Consider the following 23301-nt stretch of genomic DNA (forward strand, 5'->3'; position numbering starts at 1 on the left):
TAATCATTCACTGAGCTCCTATTGTGACTGCACATGGTAGCTTTTCTAAGCTCAAAAGAAAGCAAAAGTCCCTATTTATGGGACAGGACAGTGGCAGGACACGTCAATATATACTTGAATTCTCTAGTTAGTCTTAAGGTAATCTCTTCCACATAAGAGGAAATGAATAAAATAACTGAAATTCAGGAAGGGAGTGGGGGAGAGACAGTGAGTGCCTGCTAATGCCGTGTCTAAGCCAAAGACTGAGGATAGATATGAGCTGGAGACAGCTTAAGCCTCTTAAGAAGTGCAGGAGATGCTTGTTGCTGCCAGTTATGGAAGAGAGAAGAGAAGCTTTAAGTTTCAGAATTACTTGCCATGATTCCTCAAGCTATACTACAGCTTAGGAACCTAGCAGCACCACGCCAGGAAAACTCCTGCGGTAGTTCTAGAATTTCAACTACAATCTGTGCAATCTCAAAGAAAAATTTTAATGCTCACTCTCATCCTCTAGTTCAAGTTATTAACCACGTTGCAAACTTTTCTCTTCTAAGAAACTGATTGATCTGAACTGAGAAACTATATTGTGGCCAAAAGTTCAGGGTTTCTTTTTCCTGAGATTTCTGACTTAGTTCTTCCCTTAAATTGCTGTTTTCTGTATCTAGAAATCTCTCTCTGACACCCCTCTTCCTCCATCATTGCGTGATTGTGTGTGTGTGTGTGTGTGTGTGTGTGTGTGTGTGTGTGTGTGGAAGGCAGAGATGTCCTCTGCAGGCAGATCTTGTTTTGGTGTCTCTGTTTTGATTGTTTCAACACAGGGTCTCTCATTGGCCTATAACTCACCAAATAGACTAGGAGGCCAGCCAGCAGTTCATGGGGACCTTGCTCTCTTCCTCCCCAGTCCTGACAATATAGCTGCATATCTGGCTTTTTTATATGGGTTCTGAGGTTCAAACACTGGTCCCCTTGCTTGCGTGGTACAAACTTGACCAACTAAGCTGTCTCCATACTCCCTCCTATTTTACTCTGTTTTGTTCCGATTTGCTTACAGAGACAGATTCTCAATATATAACCTAGGCTGGCCTTGAACTTGGAATTTTCCTGGGATTATGGCTGTGTACCACCATACTGAGCAAAGCAACACTTTGCATAAGTGAGATTTCCTCATACACTCGCATTTTTTTAAGCTGTAGAAACTTTTGCAATTATTCTCTAAATCTCTCGATATTATAAACTAAGACCCTGTCACTTATGACTTAATTTTCTAGGAACTATGAATCATTGACATGATCAAGATTTGAGTCTTGGCGTTATCTTTTCATCATTTACTTTAGATATTAAGGAAATCACCAGTGCTTAGATAAATGGGGATAAAGACACAATGAGAAATTGACTCTTGAAGATAAGTCCCTATAGGTGCAATGCAAAGTCAGAATTCCTTTGATGTCTTCTCACTTCATCTGGATTCAACACAAAGGAATTCGAAAGCTTCTTTTCATTGGTTCTCTTCCAGAGTTTTATTCTTCTAGCTTTACCTGAGATATCTTTCTGACCCACTGGCTATTCCACCATCCTAAATTGTGACTCATAACTTAGGTAGATTATTGTTAATTTCAAATTCTAATAGTAACATGGAGACAAGATTTAGATTTAGCCAAATAATGGAAGGCGGACATCATTCAAATTGAAAATAAAGCTCGAAAGGACCCCAGGGCCCTTTTTGGTCGCAGAAGATTTTATTCTATTGCCTCTGGAGAAAATAATAGATTTTTCAGAAATTGGGTCCTTGCTAGCCACAGTTCAACAAATGCATGCAAATGTACATCTGTGAAATAAATCTGCCACAGATGCGGCACCTGGAAATGAGGTCTCAACCAGGAAGCCGTTTATTATCACAATAAATCATATCAGTAATCTATGCAGACACCCTCACCTCTTTAAAAAAATCTAACAGGTATTTTTTTTTTTCTAACAGGTATTTTACAGATCAGCTTATTTGAAAAGGTGACAAGCAGTTGATTGTATGCAGCTCATAAGGGGCAACTCACATGCACTCTTAGAACTTAATTTCCTTACATCTGTATTTAAGCCGGAGAAAGGCTTTGCACAGTGCCTAAATTCACCCCTGACGGCAGCTCAAGTGGTTAAACTTTGAATTTTTTTTTTAAAAACAGTATTCTGTCATGAGCGCCTCTGGAGATGTAATCCCTTCTTAATTGCCTACCTATTTCTAGAGACAAAGTGAACATCAAGCTCTTGCCTTTAAAAGTTTTCTGTTCGTGTCCATAATTATAGTGGCACAAGCTTTCATCCGTGCTGTACTTCTGAGTAGTGAAAGGGTGGCTCTACAGTACAGCACACCACGGTACAGTACAGTACAGTACAGCTGAGGGTCTCTCCAAACTCGCTAGTCTCAGTTGCTTGTTAACAGTGTTAAATCACCTATAGCCTTTTCTCGACGAAGTTTAGACCCCATCATCATAGTTGTATTTTCTTAGCAGAAAAGCAGACTACCAATACCCAAAGGAAATAATGATGAGAAAGAAAAAAATAATCTCCAGGTTTCCTTCCCCCTCCCTCTCCTTTCCTTTATTTTCCGTGAGCAAAGATGTGCAGATAAGGCTCCTCTTGCCCACTGCCAAGGCCGACATCCCTGCTCACTACCTGGTATCAGAAGCACATGGAAGAGGGGTGGGATGAGAGAAAGCAACTTGGGAAGGTGGGCAAGGGCCAAGAAGAATATGAATAACTGATGTGTATCAGGACATGGTACTCCTAATGTAACAGTCATCCTTCTACCAGATTACACTTTAAAAGTCAGAAAATAATTCCTTCCTTAATCTGTCTGTGTTATGGTTATACTTATATGTGAACTCACTATACAAGGCACCTAAAGTAAGAGCTCCTTCCCCAAACTAGTTTATATAGAATTATATGAAATATTGTAACTTAGTGAAAATAGGCCCCATATGAAGTAAAATAACATGTACATTAAAACATAAAATGAAAGTTACTTTTCTAGAGACAGAGGCTAATTTGAAAACTATATAATTAAGTAGCTATTGTAAGAAACCTACTTTTATGTAGTATACTTAAAATCAGTAATTTCCCACAAGTCTTAGTCAACCCTATCTATGATTGTGAAAAACTCCAAGAGCAAAGGAGAGAGATTCCAAGAGATGTATCAGACTTCTTCCTGCATGGAGTGTCCATTGAAAACCAAGTTCAATATATTTCCACAGATGGTCGGTCACTGCCTTACTCCTGACTACTCCAAGAGTATTACTCGGCTAACTAAGTTGATAATTCCAGAATATTCCGAGAAAACGTTAAGCTGATAAGTGTTTGCAGAGTCACCATCCAGTTCCCTTTGTGAAAGAAGGTCCTAAATACGCCCCTTTCCAGTCTTCCGCATCTCATCAGTCCGCCACGGCCTCTCAAAAATGATATCTAGTGGTTCTGTGATGACTTCGGCCAATTCATTAAGTACTCTAGGATGCCAGCCATTGGGACCTGTGGATTTGAACATATCTGGGTTACTGAGGTTATGTTTTATCCCTTCTTCCCCAAGTCCACTGCGGATGGCTGTTCCTGTCTTCACACCAGGCTTGGACCTTTCTGGTTACCATGCAGACTTTTGAAAAACAGCTTTCAGCACCTCTGCTTTTTATGAACTCACTTTCTCCTTTAAGCTGATAATGGAAGAGCAACACGTTATATTCTTCTCAAGCCTTTGCTTTTCTTTAAATGCTCTCCTTTCTTTGCTCCCCTCTTGCGTGTCCCTTGTAAGAAAAGGAAAATGGAAATCTCACATCTACCTCATAATAGTTCAGATTTCTCAATCACATTATTCAATAGCACGTTAGCAACTTTTAATAACAGAGTCTTAATCAACATTGTGCAAAGGCTCCAAATGTTAACGGCTGCCTAGCTCACATGCAAAGGCAACTTTTCTATTCAACTTGTAACTGTAGCCGCTAGTGCTAATTCCGAATGCATCGTCCAAAATAAAGACGATTCACAATCAACTTTAATCATTATCATTTGTATTCACAAACAATGATTTCTTCTGCAAGGCATTTCAGAACCATGAGATGGAGGGAGACAAATAAGAATTTCTGTGAATGCAGTAGCAGAACAAAATGAATTTGCTGTGTGGTCACTGGCGTCCAGGGCCTCGTGTTTACATTACATTAATCCTCTCCATGGTCTTACAGGTGTTGACAGTTTTAACCCTTTTATTGTCACACTGACTCCTCTGAAACTGAAAGGCAGGCACAGATGATAGGTTTTGGCCCATCTGTTATACTCTGGCATATGCTGAGAATCCCCTGACAGGCTCAGGATGGAGAAAGAGGAGCAGGAGGAAAGGAGAGGTTAAAGAGACAAAGACACCTAACTCTTGCCCCTCTCTGGGTTTCCTGTTTCTGGGATCCAACATGGGGTTAGGGTTCTTGGTCTGTTTGTTTGCTTTGTGTTTGTCGTTGTTTTATTAGAAAAGGTTCTTTGGGGGGGAAAGTTGAATGTGTTTTTGTTTTGTTTTGTTTCCTAGTCTATCTCAGTTCACCATTATACTGAGGTTTATTCTTTGAAATGTAACAATGCCTTCAAACGCAAGTCATTTTCATTTTTCAGATTCCACAAAGACTCTTTTAAAGAATAATTCTACACATCTCTCTGAGACCTCTCAGAATGGGCTTTTCTTCCCCTTGCTCTTGCAATGGCTCCCTGCTGACTGCAACTCATAGCTAATATGCCATTAACTATTAGCGTGGGAGACAACATAATCAGGCAATCTAAGCTGGTAGGAAGTATTACTGACCAAGCTTAGTCATTCACCTTCCCAGAGAGAAAACTATTTATAGTCCTCAGGTTTGGTATTTGGCTCGCACCTAAGAAAACCTTACTAATAATTAATATATTCAAAAAGTCACCTTTAAAACAATCTAACTTAATTCAATGCCTCAGTTAAAATCATCTCCTGTGATTGAGGTCTTCAATCTATCTTAACAAGCAGAGTTGTTGGGATGGTCTGGAGGGGTATAGGGGAGTATGATGAAGTCCTAAAGAGGAGAGATTACTGAAACACAAAAGAAGGTATAGTGGCTTCATTTTTTAATGCTTAATATACAAATAAATGACAGGGTATTAACAACAACTATCATATTTACTGTGTTGTACAAGATCACTGACTGTTAGTATTAGGAAGAAAGCAAGTTGTCAGAGTCTCAAGTTAGGCTTTAAGCAGTCACGAGAAAGGAAGACATTGGCTGAGAAAGAAAAGGTTTATAACACACCTACCCTGGGTGAGGCAGAACTCAGAGTGAAGTCAGCTGAACGGCCTTCATGCCCTCACATGTTCCACGGGCATGCAGAGAGAGCAAATGCCTTTGGACAGTTTATTGTGCCTCAAAGACTGACACGCTCCACATTAAACTCGTCTGGAGACTGGAAGCATGACCTCACTTCATAAATCTAGCCTCTGTCCAGTGACCTCCAGCGTCTCTCCTGTTCTTGGTTCCACAAAAGCAAAGCAAATTCATCCAACAAGCCCGGTCTTGCCATTCGCTCTTTCCCATTCCCAAGGGAAGAGGTTGAGAGGCAGACAAACGGGATTCCACAACTGGGGCATGAAGAGTTGCAAGTTGGGAGAGCAGTAATTAGAAGAGCCTGTGTTTCCTCACAACTTGGGAAATGTTAAGATTCTCCCTGTTACTGATGCTTTCTGTGCCCTGACGGCTGGTAAACACTGATATCCCGCAGTCTCATCCTCACAGGTCCCACTCAATGGAATAAAAACGAGCAGACTCAGAATCTTGACAAGCTAAGCAAACGATTAAGACCTCTTAGAGTCAAACATGCATTCAGCAGTACAAATCTCGAACCTTACTTTTTTTTTTAATAACCCATTTTCCCTAAATTACCTGGCATTTTCATACAAGACAAATGTGTCTCTTTTCACTCCAGCAAGGGTAGTATCAATATATTCACGGTTGTTATGTCTTCTTCCTTAGTTAGTAAGCAAGTGGGCCTAACAAGCCAGAAGGTGAGATGAAGGTGGACCTCCATGGTAGGTAGAGAGCTCACCTCTAACATTTAAGAAGTCTGGCCTTATATTTTCGGTACCACAAGAAGGGTTGAGGTGAGGGAGGGAGAAGAGGCGGGAGGAGAAGTGAAAAGCAGATCCATGAGAGTAACAGTGTATTTGGTGGCCTCTCAAACGTCTTCAAAACCATCCTAGGATGATGGAGTGCTGCATTGTTCTCAGGCCTTAAAACAGCTGGAGCTTTCTTGTGTTTTAGGACCAGATGTGCAGAAAGATTAAAAGAGCAGCATGAAGTTAAGTGGGGTGTCACATGCCTGTACTTCCAGCACTCGAAATTGGACACAGGGCATTCAGAAGTCCAAGGCCATCTTCAGTTACATGGTGAATTGGAGATCAGCCTGGCTACAAGAGACCTTATCTCAGAGAATGGGGAGGGGAAGGGACGGTGGGAGGGAGGGAGAAGCAGGGGGAAAGAAAAATACCAAGTTTCCTAATGGGCGTGGTTTCACACATCCATATTCTCAGTATTTGGAAAATAGATGCAGACTAATTTCTCTAAAATGGAGGCTGGCTCCCAACCATAAAATCATTTTGTTGTTACTTCATAACTGTAATTTTCTACAGTTACGAATCATAATGTAATATCTGATATATAGGATATCTGGTATGTAATCCCTGTGGAGTTGAGAACCCCTGTTCTAAGCAAAGTCCTACCTTTTCCAGTAATAACAGGAGATATGGTATGGTTGAATGTCAAAACCTTAGCTTTAGTAGGTCATGAAGCTATAAGAAAATATGTCACCAACTACCTAGAGTTTTCCAACTTTGGTTTTCTTCTTTTGTCGTCTAGGAGACCACATCATCTTCCTTAATAAGTTTTTCTGGGAGACAGCTGCTACCCGTCTCACTCCCCAGGGCATGGAAAGTACAGAGATGCTTAATTGTTTAGGAGGACCACTTTTCTTAATTTGAAACACTAAATATGGAGACTGTGTAGCTATTGGATTCACATCTGCAGTTGCTCTTTAGAGTAATATCAAAGTGGAAACTCACTTCTTGGGATGTTTAGCTTGTATGAAGCTCTGGTTGCCTGTAACTAGGGGAAGAACCACAAGTTCAAAAGAACAACAGACTTAAAGTTGCCTAAAACTCAGAATAATCAACTGAGAAAAGTAAGATCTCAAGAAATCTCGATTTTTTTAAGTACAGAGTCATGGCTTCCTTGTGGTTTGAACTGTGTCTCCTGTCCTCTCCTCGCAGCCTCATTTCTCAGGTGAGAGCTATAGCAATGGTAGAGATTTCCAGGTCTATCTATAGTATAGCATTCTTACATACAAATTCTCATCAAAATAAGCTCTTGTTAGGGAATTTTAATCCAGAAAGTTATTTTCTTTCATCTGCACAGAAAAACAAAGTGACATGGGTCACTCAGCTTCTGTGGGTCCTGACAGTCATTGTCATTTTTTTTTCCTTCAGTGTGCTGCTTGGAGATGTTCAGTCTGGCCTCTGGCCCCAACAGAAAAGAAGATATGATTTCATACTATACAAAGAACTGGTATATAAAACACCTTCACCTGTGTTCTATTTTTAGAGAAACTTATAGAATAGACTTCCTTAGATTCTATAGACTAGAATAATTCCTTCTTTTTCTTTAGAAACCAATATGTAAAATATCCTCTGTCAAATGAAGACCAAGTCCTGTTGATTATCCAATCTGTCTCCATCCTTGTTGGTTTCATGTTCCCTTTCTGGAGCAAATTAGATGGATTAAAAGGACCTGCCTCTCCATGCCTCCTCTGGTCACGTATTTCTAATCTTCACTTCCCGACTTATCTACAGCTTTTCAGCAAATGCAAACTCTCCTGGAGAGGCTGCCTGGGAATTTCCCTACACACTTATTATTCATAAAACTCTCAGAAACACACTGAGGTTAAAAAAGCAAAAACATCTTTGTCTATGTTATCCTCGGGGCATTAACTGATGTTATAATTTTTCCAACTGAACAGTTATGTAAATTCACAACTTAAAAAGCTGCTCTGCAGACCTCAGCACTGAGCACTCTTCTATGAGAGGACTTCCCACACACAGAACCACCCGAAGGCCTGTGGTCAGCCAGGGACAGCCAGTACTGCAGGAGCTTCTAGGGGCCTGGAGTCAGAGCCTCAGCTAGGTCCTCCATCAGTAACAAAGGCTCAGGAATGCAACTGCGGGGAATTCAGCATGAAGCTTTCTGTTGATCTGCAGTAATTAACAGCCAGTCAGAACAGGAACCCAAGGCTAGGTCCGCTCTCTTTTCAGAGGTTTAGTAGTATGGCTGAGGAAGCGAAATGGAAGTGAGTTCAGGATAGACAAGGAGCTTAGCCACAGTTCCAGACTGGGAGAAGGGATCCCATGGTGGGGACACAGGCCACCAAGGTGATAAGGACTGCTGATGTCAAGAGGGATAATGGGGTGAGGTGGGGAAGAGGTTCTAGAGGGGCCTCAGGAAGACTCAAGAGACAAATGACCAGAAGGGCTTAGATACTGGCAAAACTGAGGTCAGGCGAGAAAGCTCACGATGAAGCTCTGTCTCCTTCTGTAGCAGACGTAGGCCAAGGCTCTTGGGCAGTTGGGGTAAGAACTCTAAGGAGAGTGCAACAAGACTGAAGTCCACCCACCCAGACCACATCAATGGGGACACTGGTCTCTCCTAAGAAAGCAGGTCAGGGGGGATGGTGCAGTGCCAGGGCTTTTAGAGTTTCTCTTCACACTGTGATGCCATGCCTCCAAATGCCATCAAAACATGATCAAAGCATGGACCTCTGAGTACAACACTGAAGATTGGAAATCCCTGGATGCACAGTTCGGAGTGGTTGACTCTCTAGTGAAGTCCTGTGAAACGCCCTTACTTGGTGGCTCTGTTGCTGATAAAAGCTCCTGGTGATATTGGTCTCTAGGCAGTGTTCTGGGCCCCTCACCCAGTTGCTCCTCTTTCCCTATGCCTGTTTCATTTTCTTACTTGTAGTAACAGCATCTGTTACTATTAATTAACAATCTTTGAAATCACAGTTAGCCTTAGTGTCTGTTTTCTCTTACTCCACTGACCATAAATATATTTGTCATGACGGTAGGTACCCACCACACACTAGGAGAGCTATTATCTGCTGTTCCACGATAGTAAGTACGCTATTACTATTTACTGGAGGAAATCTCCCTATGACAGGCACCATGGAGTGAATGTGTGCTTACATATAATCTCTCCTCCTCACCCCACACCAAGTTGATAGTGAGCCAGAACCTAGTTAATAAATGAAGAAGCTGAGGCTTTGGGCTACAGGTGCACTACTCTGGGAAAGCGGCTAACCTCGGGCAGAACAGTCTGTCCTATGGCCAGTTCCACCTTACCAAATGGCATGTATACAGGGCAGTTGAGTTGGCCATTCATAGCAGTTGAGAAGCATCTCAAAAGTGAAACCTCAGTGGGAAACAGGATGTTCTATAGTTGGAACTTATCACAGATCTGAGTTAAACTCACTGGAGTTTTAAAGTGGGCCTGAAACCCCATTGTCTGGTAGACTCCTATGAAGGAGAAAGGAAGTGGAGACATACTAAGAAGAAGACCACATGAAGGGAGAAACAGAGATAGGGATGAACCACCATAAAGCCACCATAAATTCAGAGCACCACCAGCAGGTCCAGAAGGAAAGGAAGGATGCTCCCCTCTGAGTCTTTAGAGGGATCCAGGCCTCTGTTTACTTCAGGCCTCTACAAGCAGGCGGGAAAGGTTCTCTGTTTTGAGCCACCCAGCTTGTGGTGGCTGTTACCTCATCCTTAGGGGACAAATAGAGAGCACCTTTCAGCAACAGACATAATTTGCAAAATGATGTTAGGGATAGTTGACACTGCTTTGTTGTTTTTAGAAGTATATGCAAATGTGAATTTTAGTAAACAGGAAATTTATATTCACACAGAATATATAATGTTATGCAAAATGCTTATTTAGATATAAAGTGCCTATTTTATTTAAAAAAGTTTATATAAAACTTTGGCCTATTCCTATTCTACTCTTGATATAAACTGCTTGAATTATGTAAAGTACATTTATGAGACTACACTAAGGACTGTAACATATATTTATGTATATACATATATACATATATATATATATAATCATGTGGTAATACATCTCATTAAAAAAAGCACTAGGGACTGTCAAGAGACAGAGTTTTCTAGATTTCTATTTTCCACTTAAACATTTGCTTTTTGTCATTACCAATAAATATTGTCTGTTGTCTTTCTTGAAATATGGGGTTCAGGGGCTAGAGAGATGAGTCACAAGTTCAGAACACTGGCTTCTCTTGCAGCGGACCCATCAGTGTCCCGCACCCACACAGCTGCTCACAGTTGCCTGTAACTCTAACTCCATGGAATCTGACACCCTCTTCCAGGACTCTGCACACATATGCACACACACATGTACACATGCACACACACACATGCACATACTCACACACATGTACACATGCACACACACATGTACACATGCACACACATGCATATACTCACACACACACATATACACAATATATGCCATTCTCACACACTCATGCTCATTCTCACATACTCACACACTCATACACACATACATACACACACATGCTCATTCTGGCACACATGTACACATATAAAATTTTTAATTTTTTTTTAAAGAAAAGGGAAATATTGTATTCAATACTATTTTCAAGTAGTCTTCTAAATATCCCATTGTGAATACCTATGGCTTACCTACAGTAGCTCTCTCTAGTGAGAATAACAGGCACTTCATGGAAAAGAACGTTCTGTAAGAACAACAGACAGCATCAATGTCTGCCAGGGACACAGGTCCATTCACACTTCCAGTGCTCATGGAAGAGCGCCACATACTTCCAGTCTGACACTTAGAACTCGGAATGGAAAAAACAAAACAACTACACCCAAGCTGAGATTAAAAGAAATCATTATTAGTTCTATTGCTTCAGCGAGGTTCTAATGATGGAGAATGGTTTCTTAGGCTTTGTGGCAGTGAGAAGGTCAGGGGTAAATTACAGACTAGCATTCATGTGCCAACATTTGTGCCCACCATTGCTCTGCTGACAGTATGCATATTTACATGATGAAAAGGCAGATAATGGCATTCTTGTGACATTATATCTCAAAGTCTCCTAGAGGGAACCCTCGGGGGTCTTCAGACCACACTTTGAGAGCCACTATTTTGTGCTAGTTCATTTCTAGACACCGCAGACCAGAGAGATCACAAACGCAGGAAGTCTCAGACCAAGTCCTGAGTCTGGAATAGTTTGCCCTTTCACAAAAACAGCACCTCCTGAGCAATCACCACACACTTACCCTTCTAGCCTCCCACCTGTCTTAGTCCCACAGACCTGGGACCTTCCTGTCTTGAAGGTGAGCTGGCCTTTCCTGTCTAGCAAGAGGATTTGCAAAGATGGCTGGTCTGCTCACAACGCCTGTTTCTCTTGGGGGCCCAGCTTACCAGCTTTGAAAACAGCAAGCACTTTTGAAGTGACAGAGGCATTTCTGAACACAGGCAGCCTCCTTTATCAAAATTACCCATGCTCTCCTACCATTAGACTCAGCCCCCCAAATACTGAAGCATGACCTCTGATAGGCCTTGACCTCACCTGCCAAATTGAAATGGGCAGGGAAGCAAGGCAAGTGACATAATCCTCTTTAGCAATTCCATCCTGGGCATATTTGCATGTTTAGTGGCAGCCTGAAGGAAGCACTGGGGACAGCGACAAGACATCATTTCCCACTACTCTCTTTGTGTCAGATTTTGGAGTGGGAGAGGAGACCCTTCAGACAACAGCCTGCTCTCATGGACTGGCAGCTTGGACCTATAAGGGAGCGACAGGTACAGAGTCAACAGAACCGCCCTCAAAGGGCTGACCTCACCTAAAGGAACTGTGAGGAGGTGTGAATGGATACCTGCAGCAGCCAAAGATGTAAATCAGGCTGTCTTTCATCATGCCCCAGAAGTCTCAACCATGCACACTTGCTGTGACACAGTGATGGTACCCAGGAGAAGTGGGGGCAGAAGGCGAAATAGGCAGCTTCCCTGAGAGCTCAAGTCCCTGTGCACTCACAGTGTGTGGAGATGCTGTGAAGTAGATGTGGATGTGGAAGCACAGTGGCTAGAGGAGGGGGAACAGTGTGTTTCAATGGCCAGTCAGCTTCTAGGTAGTTCTAGGACCATCTTATCTTTTCCTTACGGAGAAGCTGTGAAATCCCCCAGCAGGAGTTACACAAGGCTAGGTTCAACCTAAGCTTGTGACTCCTGGATGAATGGTCTGTGTCCAGCCATCCAACCTCACCACTCTTTCAGCTTCTCCTCTGTCAACCCGGAACACCACGGCGTGCCACATCTCTGAGGACTGTGGTGAGTATTGTCCAGAACAATATCTACCGTCATGTAAGCATCTACCCTACACAGAGACATGAAATTACACATTTTTGTTCTATCACTAAGGAATGTAAACTCACCCTTAAGGAAGAATTGATTCTTCGGCACATCTTCCGAACAGAACCATAATGAGCGCTCAGCAACATTATTGAGTTAGTCACCCACAAACGTTATTAAAATAGATCATGACTAATGCACATGCTGTAAGCACTGTTTAGCCATTAACTTTTAAAATTTTCATTTAGCTCTGTGAAGCATGCCCTGTGGAACATAACTGCCACAGACATAGTCCTCAGCTTGTTGAAGCATAAAGATCTCTTTAATTGTTTTAAAAACTTAGACTTTCCCTCCAGGTACATGTGTGCATGCATATGCACACATACACACATTATAACATGATATGTGTATTTTCCCCCCTACGGTCTTCTTTTATTGAGAAAAAAATATATTGTTTTAAAAGTGATCAGGAATTCAAGAACTTCGAATACATTTATGTAAAACATGATATTTATGAAGCAAATTGAGATCTCTTGCATTATCTTAAGGCTTTGCTGCCTTTACATTGGGAACACTTTTCTAGTAAAATGGAATCTTAATCCACTAAAAGTGGGTCCTTAAAAGAGAAATACAGATTTTAAATTGGCAGAAGGGTTAAATAAATGAAAGCCATGTCCCAGAATTTTAACTTCAAATATGGCATGAGTGGTCTCTCCATACTTGTACTGGGTAGGATGTAACAGACAGGAATATTCTGCAGCGATAGTTGAAGGAGCTAACTTTTTTTCTTTCAATGCAGAGTGGTTGACTTGCTCCCACCCATCCTAACCCAGCTGGGTCTTGAAATATCATTGTTTGCTCCTTCAGTAATCTGTCCCACGGCAGCAATGACATTAAATAGAGCCACAGGTAATCCCTGATCAGTTCTTTGGAAACGGAGATTTCAGAGATGAAATAGAAAATACCTGCATCTCCTGGAACTAATAGCAGATCCAGGGAAATGTCCCTAAACAAAAACATAGCCCAGAAGGTTGGATACATTTCAGAAAATTTACAGTAGGATGAAAGGATTTTAGACTCTCCCTTGTCTGTGTGTCACAGGACCCACCCCTGAGCATTGGTGCTTGTTTATCAGAAACGGGCATATGAGCGCTCACGTGCATGTGCACACACGTGCACAAACACACACACACACACACGCACACACACACACCCCTGCTGTGACTACATATACTAACACTTCGTTTCTATATTTTTCATTCCCGTTGAAACTAAATATAAAGTCACCTTTCACATTAAAGAAGCTGTTTTTATATTTTCAGGCATCATGTGCGAAATCATGCTACTTAGCACTACATTACATTCACAGATCATGCAAGTTAAATAAAGATACCTTGCAGGTTTCTTAATATAGACCCCGCTAAGATTAGTTATGCATCTGCCACCTTAACATTCAGATTGGGGGGCAGGAAAAAAAAGCCGTAGTTAGAAATCACACTTGCATTGCAAGTACTTAGAATTTCATGGTTCATTTAAGAGCATCACAATCAAGAATTTAATTATGTCAAAAAGGGAACGGCATCTTTCTAACAGTTCAGAGCGTGCCCCTCTTTATTCTTTTCCCTACACCACAAAATGACCGGGTTCTTTTACCCCCGTAGACCCAGTTTCTGACATATGAAATAAGGAGGGGATTTGAAAGGACCCTCTGTCCTACTGAGTTGTGACTTTGAAGTTTGCAAGGACAGACAGAAGAGGAAGCAGAGGAGGGTCAGAGCCAAGGAATTACTGGCATATAGTCAAGTCCATCCATAAATAAAACAGTATTTACTGTGCCCCCCCCCCAAAATAAGAACTGTCCTACAAGGCACTGACTGTGAACTGGCAACTCAGAGCTGAAGAGCAACAAAGTATTTTAGGATAACAATGCTACCAAAACCCCTACTGAGCTTTAACAGTTCAGATTTTTCTAATACTCTGTTTAAAAAGAAATCTCAATCTGACCATTTGAGTTGGGGATGTAGCTTAGTTGGTACAATGCTTGTCTGGAATACACTAAATACAGGGTTCTGTCCCCAACACTGCATAAAACCGGGCATAGCAGCACACACTGTAATCCCAGTAACTGGGAGATAGAAGAAGGAGAATCTAAAGTTCAAAGCTATTCTAGGCTTCACAATCTATCCCAAGGCCTGGCTGCATCATAGAAAGCTTATCTCAAACCAGCAAATACGGGTTCCATCCAACTAAGACTAATGTGCTGTGTCATGAATATACTATGACTGAATGCCCAGGGCAGGGGAGTGACATAGACCAGAACCAATAAATCTAGTAAAAATAACTTCCAATGTGACTAATAGAATAGTCATATTTTGAAGCTACTGCAAATATACAGTATGATCATTTACATGACAGAACTACATAAATAATTCACTGTGGTAATAGACACTGCTTTGACTGGTTCCATTGAAGTGAAATCTAATAAAAGGTTGGTTTTATTCCTCTAGGAAGCAAAGCCTGCGACAATGGTCTATGGGCAGGTGTTTAGGACCATGATCCCTGAGTGAAGGAGGGAGGGAAAAACAATGAAACAATGAAGAGTAAGCCAATGCAGGATGCAGGATGAAATTAGCCACTTGACTCTGTGTTGCTCAATTACAGGGGCTTTCTCAGCAGCATTAGCAAACATGTCTCAGAATATTGCATGAAGAAAGCAAGGAGGGAACCATTTCCCCACCCACTCCCATCCCCCACTTATCCAAACCATCCTGGTAAGTATTAATTTCCTTGTACTTCCTGTTTATCCATGTGAGTGCTTAGTCAGCTCCTGTAGGGAGTTCTTGACAGAGTGAGTGAAGCCATCGCTGGAGCTAAAAGCACTAAGCCAGCACAGGCCTAAACCAATGAGCTGTCAACTGGTACCTAGGTGATGTCAGCTGAAGTAGGTGTGGAATTGCTTGCTCAGCAGTGGCTCGAATAAGACTTAAGGCCAAGATCTTCTGAAGTGATGCACACAAGAGCCAGGCCATCTGTATCAGTCAGAGTAGTCCAATTATGCTGCAGTAACAAATGACCCAGCATTTCAATAGTTTGCAACAAAGGCTTATTTCTCACTCATATTATTTCTCCCAAGTCTACTCAGGGTCAACTATAGTTCTGTGCTGTTTTCTTTGCGGAGGTTCAGAGTTGACCAAACCAACTCTTATCAGGAATATAGCCAGTACTGAGACTAAGGGAAAATATTTAAATTATGGCCTTCTCACGGGTTTGTAAAGATGTTGCTTAAGATAAACACAAATCATTGCATCACACCTTTCCTTGACCAAAGCATGTCAAAATTTAAAGGACGAGGGCTCTTACCACCCTGTCCAGGGATTTTGAGGATGCAGTGGTAGAACAGAGCACAGTATAGACTGGAGAGGAGGCTTTGTGGGTAGCAGCTCGCTGTACAACATGAAGGCCTGAGTGTGGATGCCCAGCATCCACATGAAAAGCTGGACATCTGGAGCCTGTCTGTATACCCAGTATGGGTGGGCAGATCTTGGGGACTCACTGCTGGCACATCTAGCTGAAATATCAAACACCAGGTTCAACCTCAGGGCTGATCTCAAAATACAAGATAGACAAAATTAGAGAAAAATGTAGATTTCTGTACATGTGTAATCAAGGGCACATGCACACGCAAATCCATATACACATGCAAACATACACATATAAACATACGCACATATAATACACACAAACATACAAAACACACACACATATATACACACACAAAACAAACACATATACACATATAGAAAACACACACACACACACAATGTGTTGTCCTGTGCCTTCATTTGGGGGGAAGATATGAGAGAATAGGAAAACCATTTATTTTGGGACCTCTGTGAAAGCTTGCTCACGGTGTTATGTTTTCTTTGAGCACAGAGCTCAAAGAGATGTTTTTAACTTAGAAATTAAAAAAGAAAAAAACCTAAAACATGAATGTTTCAAAAATATTAACTCCTTATAACAGAAAACAGATAAATTCCACTAGATTTTATTCCCAATGAGAAAATAAGGCATGAGAATACCTTAGAGGGGTACCCAAACTCATTTAAATACTATTTGTAAATTTAAATATTTTATAGCTGTTTAGTCAGTCTGGGTTCCTAGAAATCAGCAATGAAGTAACACTGAAGCAAGTTAAAAACAGAACTTGGAAAGGACTTGGATCTCTGCATTCCCTGCCAGGGTGCGGGTGGCAGCCAACATAGTGCTTATCATGTGATATTCTAGTCTAAATGTAGAAACCAAGCAATTAGACATGTTAGCAACCAAGATAACTTCAAACTCTTGTCATTTCTGTAAAAATCATTAAGCAGTGACGCAACAGGGAGAGATTGTGTCAGTTCACAAGAGACGATCTCTTTGAGGAGGTAGCATATAAGAAAACCATTAAACCTTACGTGTAAAATCAAAGCATGGTTTTTAATATTAGAAGCTCTATCCTCCACTCTAGGGGATATTGCTACTCTCTTGTGATAACACCCTCTGCTTCTTTCTATACTCTCCACTTCTTGTCAAATCAATCCCTTTTAGTTCCATGTATATATATTTTTCCAAATATGCATATTTCAAATATATATGTTACATAAAACATGTATTTCTTATTGTACTCATTAAATGAAATCTTGTCAAAATTGTTGGTAATTTTAAATCTATGCAAATTATTTCATATGACCATTAACTATTTATTGTTTTGAGTTCTGTTGGTGGGTGTTAGTTTGCTTGGTTTGGGGTGTTTGGAGGCGGGATTGGTTTTGGTGTTTTCTGTGGACCCAAACCAAAATTTATCCTTTCTCCTGACCAACTCCAGACACTCCCACAACTAATGTTTTTTTGAGGAATTTCTTTTTCAATCTGCACTTGGGCAGAAACATGGGGCTCGCAGAGCAAACATTTGTCCTCCCTAACTTGTTCTGGGAAATGCGTGGTGTCCAGGGTTCACCGGCAGACCCTCTGATTCTGGCCCTTGGAGCTTTTGTCCCTCCTAAGTTAAGTGTAAGAAGGACTTGGGGATGCCCAGTAAGGTGTTCACCAAAAAGTGTATGAGATTACAGTGTATGAGAACAAGAAAATCGTTAGGGTTAGCCTAATCTAATACTGTTAATTTCCAACGTGTTTCTCTTGCTGAAAAATGAGAAATCCGCTTGAAAAGTCAGCTTACCACTGTTACTTTGAGCACAGTGAGGGCCACGTGAAAGGGGTAAGGAGCCAGCTGCTCTATACACAGAGTGGACTGTGGCTATCAGCCAGCAGAACTTGGAGAGCTCACATCTACAGTAGCAAGGAAGTGACTTCACCTGAAAACCTAAATGAGTTTGGAGGAACAGACTTCTTCAGCCCCTCCACCAGAGCCCAATCCAGCGGATACCTTGAATCTTGCTGAGCAGGGAACTCTATCAAGCTTGAAGCTTGCCCAGAAACTTAACCTACAGAACTATGAGATGATAAATGGGTATTATTTTTAGCCTCTAAGTTTGTGGTAATTAATTATGCAGTAATAGAAAACGAATACCACATGTAACTGGATTTATCAACTTCAGTGTTCTGTTAAACAGCTAAATAATGACTCTTTCCCATCTTTCGAATGTGCACCATTAATTCTCCTGAAAGGAGGGAATTCACCTGGGACGGAGTAAGGAGGTCAGTGATGGAGAGGCTGGGCCCAACGTGGGACAGACTAATTGGAAACATCATCAGCCCACTGAGCAAGGTACACTTAGGGGATGCAGCCAATGACTGTAAAGAAAGAAAGAGTCAAAAAAAGACCAGGATAAATGACTATACATACCAAGCTACAGTGATAGGAATCGGAGAAAAACCACCTGATTTTCTTTCCATTAATTAGCATGTAGGTCGGGAGTAGCAGGGAGATCATGAAATAAAGATGTCACATATTCATGATATTTTCTTCATTGTGAATTCATGAGATTATAGGCTGATATTTCAGAAGCATTTACATAATGAAAGACATGAAAAAGCATGTCCATCTGATACTGTTTTATCTCCCCTCTCTCTGCAGAGAAAGGCTTCAGTTTAGTTTCGTTTAGTTTCTAGCCTCACTCACCAATAGATGGAGGCCCATGAATGGAGGCATGGTCTAAGGGATTCAGTTAGAAATAACCAGTCATATCCAGTCTACTCTTGAAAGAAAGAAAGAAAGAAAGAAAGAAAGAAAGAAAGAAAGAAAGAAAGAAAGAAAGGAAGGAAGGAAGGAAGGAAGGAAGGAAGGAAGGAAGGAAGAAAGAAAACACCATAGGCCACTGTTTCTGGAGAAACCAGTGTTGAGATGATAGGTCACAAGAGGGAGAGAACGTGCATTCCAGAGCCAAAAGATGGAAAAAGCCTTCACAGTCACCAGCCCAGGACTCTGTCCAGCTCCAGATGAGTGTTTGACATGTTATGGTTTTCGAGATGAGAGAAGGACCAGGTATTTTTCTCATTAAAGAGGAGCCTGGCTTATGCTGCATACTCATATATCTTCCCAACTGTGTCCTCCAGTTTGATAGAGTCTGTCTTCCTCGGATCTTTTTCTTCATTTAGTGTAATGCCTAGCACCACACAGGAGCTCATACATCAGATTTAGTTAGTCAACGCTGCAAGAAATGTATGTTCTGGGCCCAGCATGTTGAAGCACACCTTTAATGCCAGCAAAACTAGGAGGCAGAAACAAATTGATCTGTGAGTTTGACACCAGCCCTGTCTACACAGTAAGTCCCAGAAATCCCTACTCTGCTTCCTCTTTACAACTAAAGTGAATTATTTCTTATTTTTAAAAAAAATTTTAATATTTTTTATTACATATTTTCCTCAATTACATTTCCAATATGGGAATGAACATGCCTGTGAGGCTGTGCAGGAGGAAGGAATTATTTCTTATATAGAACTCCAAGATGCCTAAAATTCCCACTTTTACATGTATGTAAATGTACATCTTTGAGCTTGTAAATCTGTACATGATTACTAAGCATAAGAACACTGACTTGCTTCCTCCAGGGAAATCAAAGAAAGGTACTTATATCCAAGTATGCTTCCATCCTACACTGCTTCCACCCCAACCAGAGGAATCCCATTTAAGGAAGGTTACAACATATCACAGTGACAAGCAGCATTTGCTTAGCATGGTAAAGAGCCATGGTGAAAGGTTAAGGTTGTTTTCATGAACATTCACAAACCCCATTCACTATTTGCAAAGCAGGAGGCAGAAATGAGCAGACCAGGCTCTCTGGTCCTCTCATCCACTTTTCCCATTCACTTGAAATGAATTTCCAAAGACCTAAGAAGAGACAAAGGGCTAATACGTATTCTTTAATGTACAAGATTATAATTAACCTAACGTCTGTTTCAAATTTACTATTATCTATTAAGAAATAAATAATTTTACAGCCCTCTAATGTAGCTCTTAGGCTTTAAATCACTGACCATAACTAATAAGCAGCTTAATAGCAAGAATAGCCTAAATAGAGCCACAGACCACAGTTTCACTGGCATAAATCATCATCATTTTTAATGCAGAGGCAACAGCAAATCTCTGTAATTACTGGGTGCATTTTGAATCATTTTTATTATTACTGCACTGGCCCCATTAAAAATCCAAAACACTGAACTGCATGGAATATAAAACTGGAGTTATGATACACTACAAACTCTAATTGAAATCCATAAATTTCCTACCAGTATTCATAATTATTTTGTGGCCAAAAGAATTCCAACTCCACCAAATTAAAGAATTAACTTTGAAAGCATTTGCTCGGTTTGTAGTAACAAGTAAGAACATCTCATATTGCGAGATTTGAGGGGATTCATTTTGGAGCAAAAATATTACGAGGTCTATTTCCTATTCACTCCAGATTTTATATTTCTAAAACCAATATTACTGTGTAAATAAAGAAAAAAAAGAAAGAAATAGAATTAAAGAATTTAATGCAATATACTATATGCATCCCAGGTCGCCAACAAACCTGTCTTGCCCATTACAGGCAACTCTGAAAGATCCTGCAATATCAGCATCCAAACCTTCTCTGTGAGAATAATGAAGGCATGGCACTAAATCTGCAGAAGGGGAACAAATACATCATGGAATCTCTCTTATTTATGTGAATGGCATAAATGAGCATGCAGGGTGAACGTTGAAGCCATTGTGATGGGAAGCCATGCTCCAAATATAACTTTAGTGGCTAATAACAATAACAGTCTCATAAAGCATCATAATACCCCTCTGATCAACATTTTTGATAACTACGGGCCAAGTTGTTTCACTAGGCGCATGAATTTGTACAAGTCTGTTCCCACAGAATGGCTGCTTAGGCAGGCAAAGCTAGTGCCTGCTGTCCAGTTCTGCCTTGGACCAGGTTTCAGATGGTTGGGGCAGGGGCTTTGGAGCATTTGCATATACAGGATGAGATACGTTGATACAGGAATCTGAGTTTGAACTACACAGGATGTTTATTTGCTTGGCATATACAACTCACACACATCACCTGAAGGAAGCCTTACCCGATAGTTTCCACATGAGTCAGCTTTATAGTGTTGAAGTTTTCACTTCTGCTGTTACTCAAAAACTTAGCTTTAGGAGGAGCTTGGGCTATTGACCTTTGGATAGCAGATGATCTGCTTGCATATCTTTCAGGCAGGTAAATAAATATCTGCTAAGTGCTGGTACTTTCATAAATATATGTGCATATATTATTTTTATCATGCGATGACCTTGCAATACAATTCATCTTGTTAAAACTCAGACTTCCTAGCCAGGTGTAGTGGTGCATACCTGTAATCCTAATACCCAAGAGGCAGAGCCAGAAGGGCCACATGTCCAAAGTAATTCTTAGTTCATGACCACCCTGGACTGTATGAGACCCTGACTCAAATAAAGCAAAAGGAAAATAATAACAGACGTTGGAAGGATAGCTCCATTGGCAAAGCATTTGTACCCCCTACTCTCATCTCTTAGTATCGTCACTAATCAGATTTCTCAACCTTGTCGCCTTAAGTTGATCTTAAATCATGCGTTAAATATTTCAAATTCCTGTCTTATGTATTTTCAACTGTCAGTTCATCACAGGGTCATTCTTTGTGTCAGGAGTCAAATAAAATTGTGCAGAATTCTAAATACGTATCTGTTGCTTGTATAATGTAAGAACTGTATGTCCTTCCTCAAGTTACTTAAACTTAAATATTGTGAACTCTAGTAATTATGCTCGATGTTGCTTCAGGCACTTAAAATACACCAGCACTGATATGAACAATCTGGACATTTCAGTAGTGAATTATTTGAAGGTTAAGCTTTTCTCGCTGTTACATAAATTCATCTAAGTTCTAATTCTGATGTCACTGTCATGAGTGTTCCTCGGCAATGGAGCCTCAGTTACTTCATGACATCATTTTAAGCTGTATTAATATCTCTAGGTGTCAGAAGGCAAGGGGGCTCTGTTTAAGCAAACCGACAAAAGACCAAAACTACAGGCTCTGCAAAATCAATCAATCAATCAATAAAAGAAGGGGAGGGCATGACTTCAAATCTTATTTCTTGTCATTCTATGGTCTTGAAAGTCATTAGTTCAGTGATGTGGTATAAGACGGACACTATGTAGTGGTTTTCAGACCAGAAAACTCAAGGGAGCTTGTCTTCGGTGCTTATCCCAACCATACATTTAGATAAACAGCTGTTCACTGTTGGGGAAGGTCAGAGTTCTCAGTAATTTTTTTTCCACAGGAGTTACATAAGGGAAAATAATAACAATACAATCAGTCCGCTTGCCTCTGGCAGGATAGGGCTCTGAACATGTTGCCACTTTATGTGGGAGAAGTCAGGCTTGAGAGAGAAAGCTGTCTACTCCCCCAGACTGGAAACTAGAACGGCTAGCAATGGAATGAGAATCTCAAGCCCTCCCTCACCCGCTGTTCCACCCTCCATTCTGGGTGCCAGAAACTCGCTCCACACCAGTTCAGGAGGTGACCTGCACTGTAAGACTCCCACACAGTCGAGGCCATGATAGTAGATAATATTAATCTAGATATCTCTATGAAATAATGTCAACGTGACTAGCATGTAAATGGTACATTTTAGTTGGTTTTCTATGTTGCTTTGCCTGATTCTCGCCGCCCCTCCCCCCAGATCTATTCTTCCGCGTCTCCCTGGCCCTCACCCCCAAACCCTCATGACCCAGGATTCTCTCTTCTGCCCTCATTATTACATGTGTTCTACTATGTGAATGATGCAGGAAAATGCCAGAAGGAAACTTAACACTTTGTAGTCGGACTAAAAAGTAAAACAAAAATGAAAACAAAAAACCCACACACAACAGTTTTTAAATGTTGGGACGTGCTTGCTCAGTGGCAGAGGGCTTGCTCCACATGCACAAGACGCTGTCCTAAATCTCCAGCACTGAGAAGGACAGAGAGAGAGCCTAAGTCAGTACGTTAGAGTCAAGTAATTATCCTGCATAATATAATCATATGAGCAGGCTTCATCCAATCCACTGAAGGCCTTAGAGAAAACATTAAAGCTCTCCCTGAAAGGGAGTTCTGCTTCCAGGCTGCCTTCAGACTCAGCACTGCACTGTCAGCTTTCCCTTGAGTCTCAGACTGCTGGTCTATCCGTCAGACTGTAAAACCCTCAAAGGCTCCTCCATTGCATGGCACAATTGCTTAAGAGGAGGCACACAGACATTCTGTGGTTGTTTATCCAATACAATGTTTGTCATTCTGCCAGAGTTGTGGGGACCCCCCCTCTAGCTGTCTCCTGTCACCACTGATGAGCATACAATGTTATCTATCTAACCTTATGATA

At 41.1% G+C, this 23301-nt stretch overlaps 1 protein-coding gene across 2 annotated transcripts in view; it reads right to left on the minus strand.

The window, feature by feature from the left end:
* The window catches only part of Samd5 (sterile alpha motif domain containing 5), a 413466-nt gene that overhangs the window by 363097 nt on the left and 27068 nt on the right, over positions 1 to 23301 (minus strand). Inside the window, exon 2 of one of the 2 annotated variants that reach the window (NM_177271.3) lies at positions 1702 to 3492. The exons of the other annotated variant lie outside the window; for it this stretch is intronic. Coding sequence (NP_796245.2) covers positions 3430 to 3492 — 63 coding nt within the window. The 3' untranslated portion in view covers positions 1702 to 3429. Of the gene's footprint in view, positions 1 to 1701; positions 3493 to 23301 lie in introns of those variants that run through there. 2 annotated transcript variants of the gene reach the window in all.

This window comes from Mus musculus, chromosome 10 (assembly GCF_000001635.26).
Source record: "Mus musculus strain C57BL/6J chromosome 10, GRCm38.p6 C57BL/6J".
Taxonomy (NCBI): domain Eukaryota; kingdom Metazoa; phylum Chordata; class Mammalia; order Rodentia; family Muridae; genus Mus; species Mus musculus.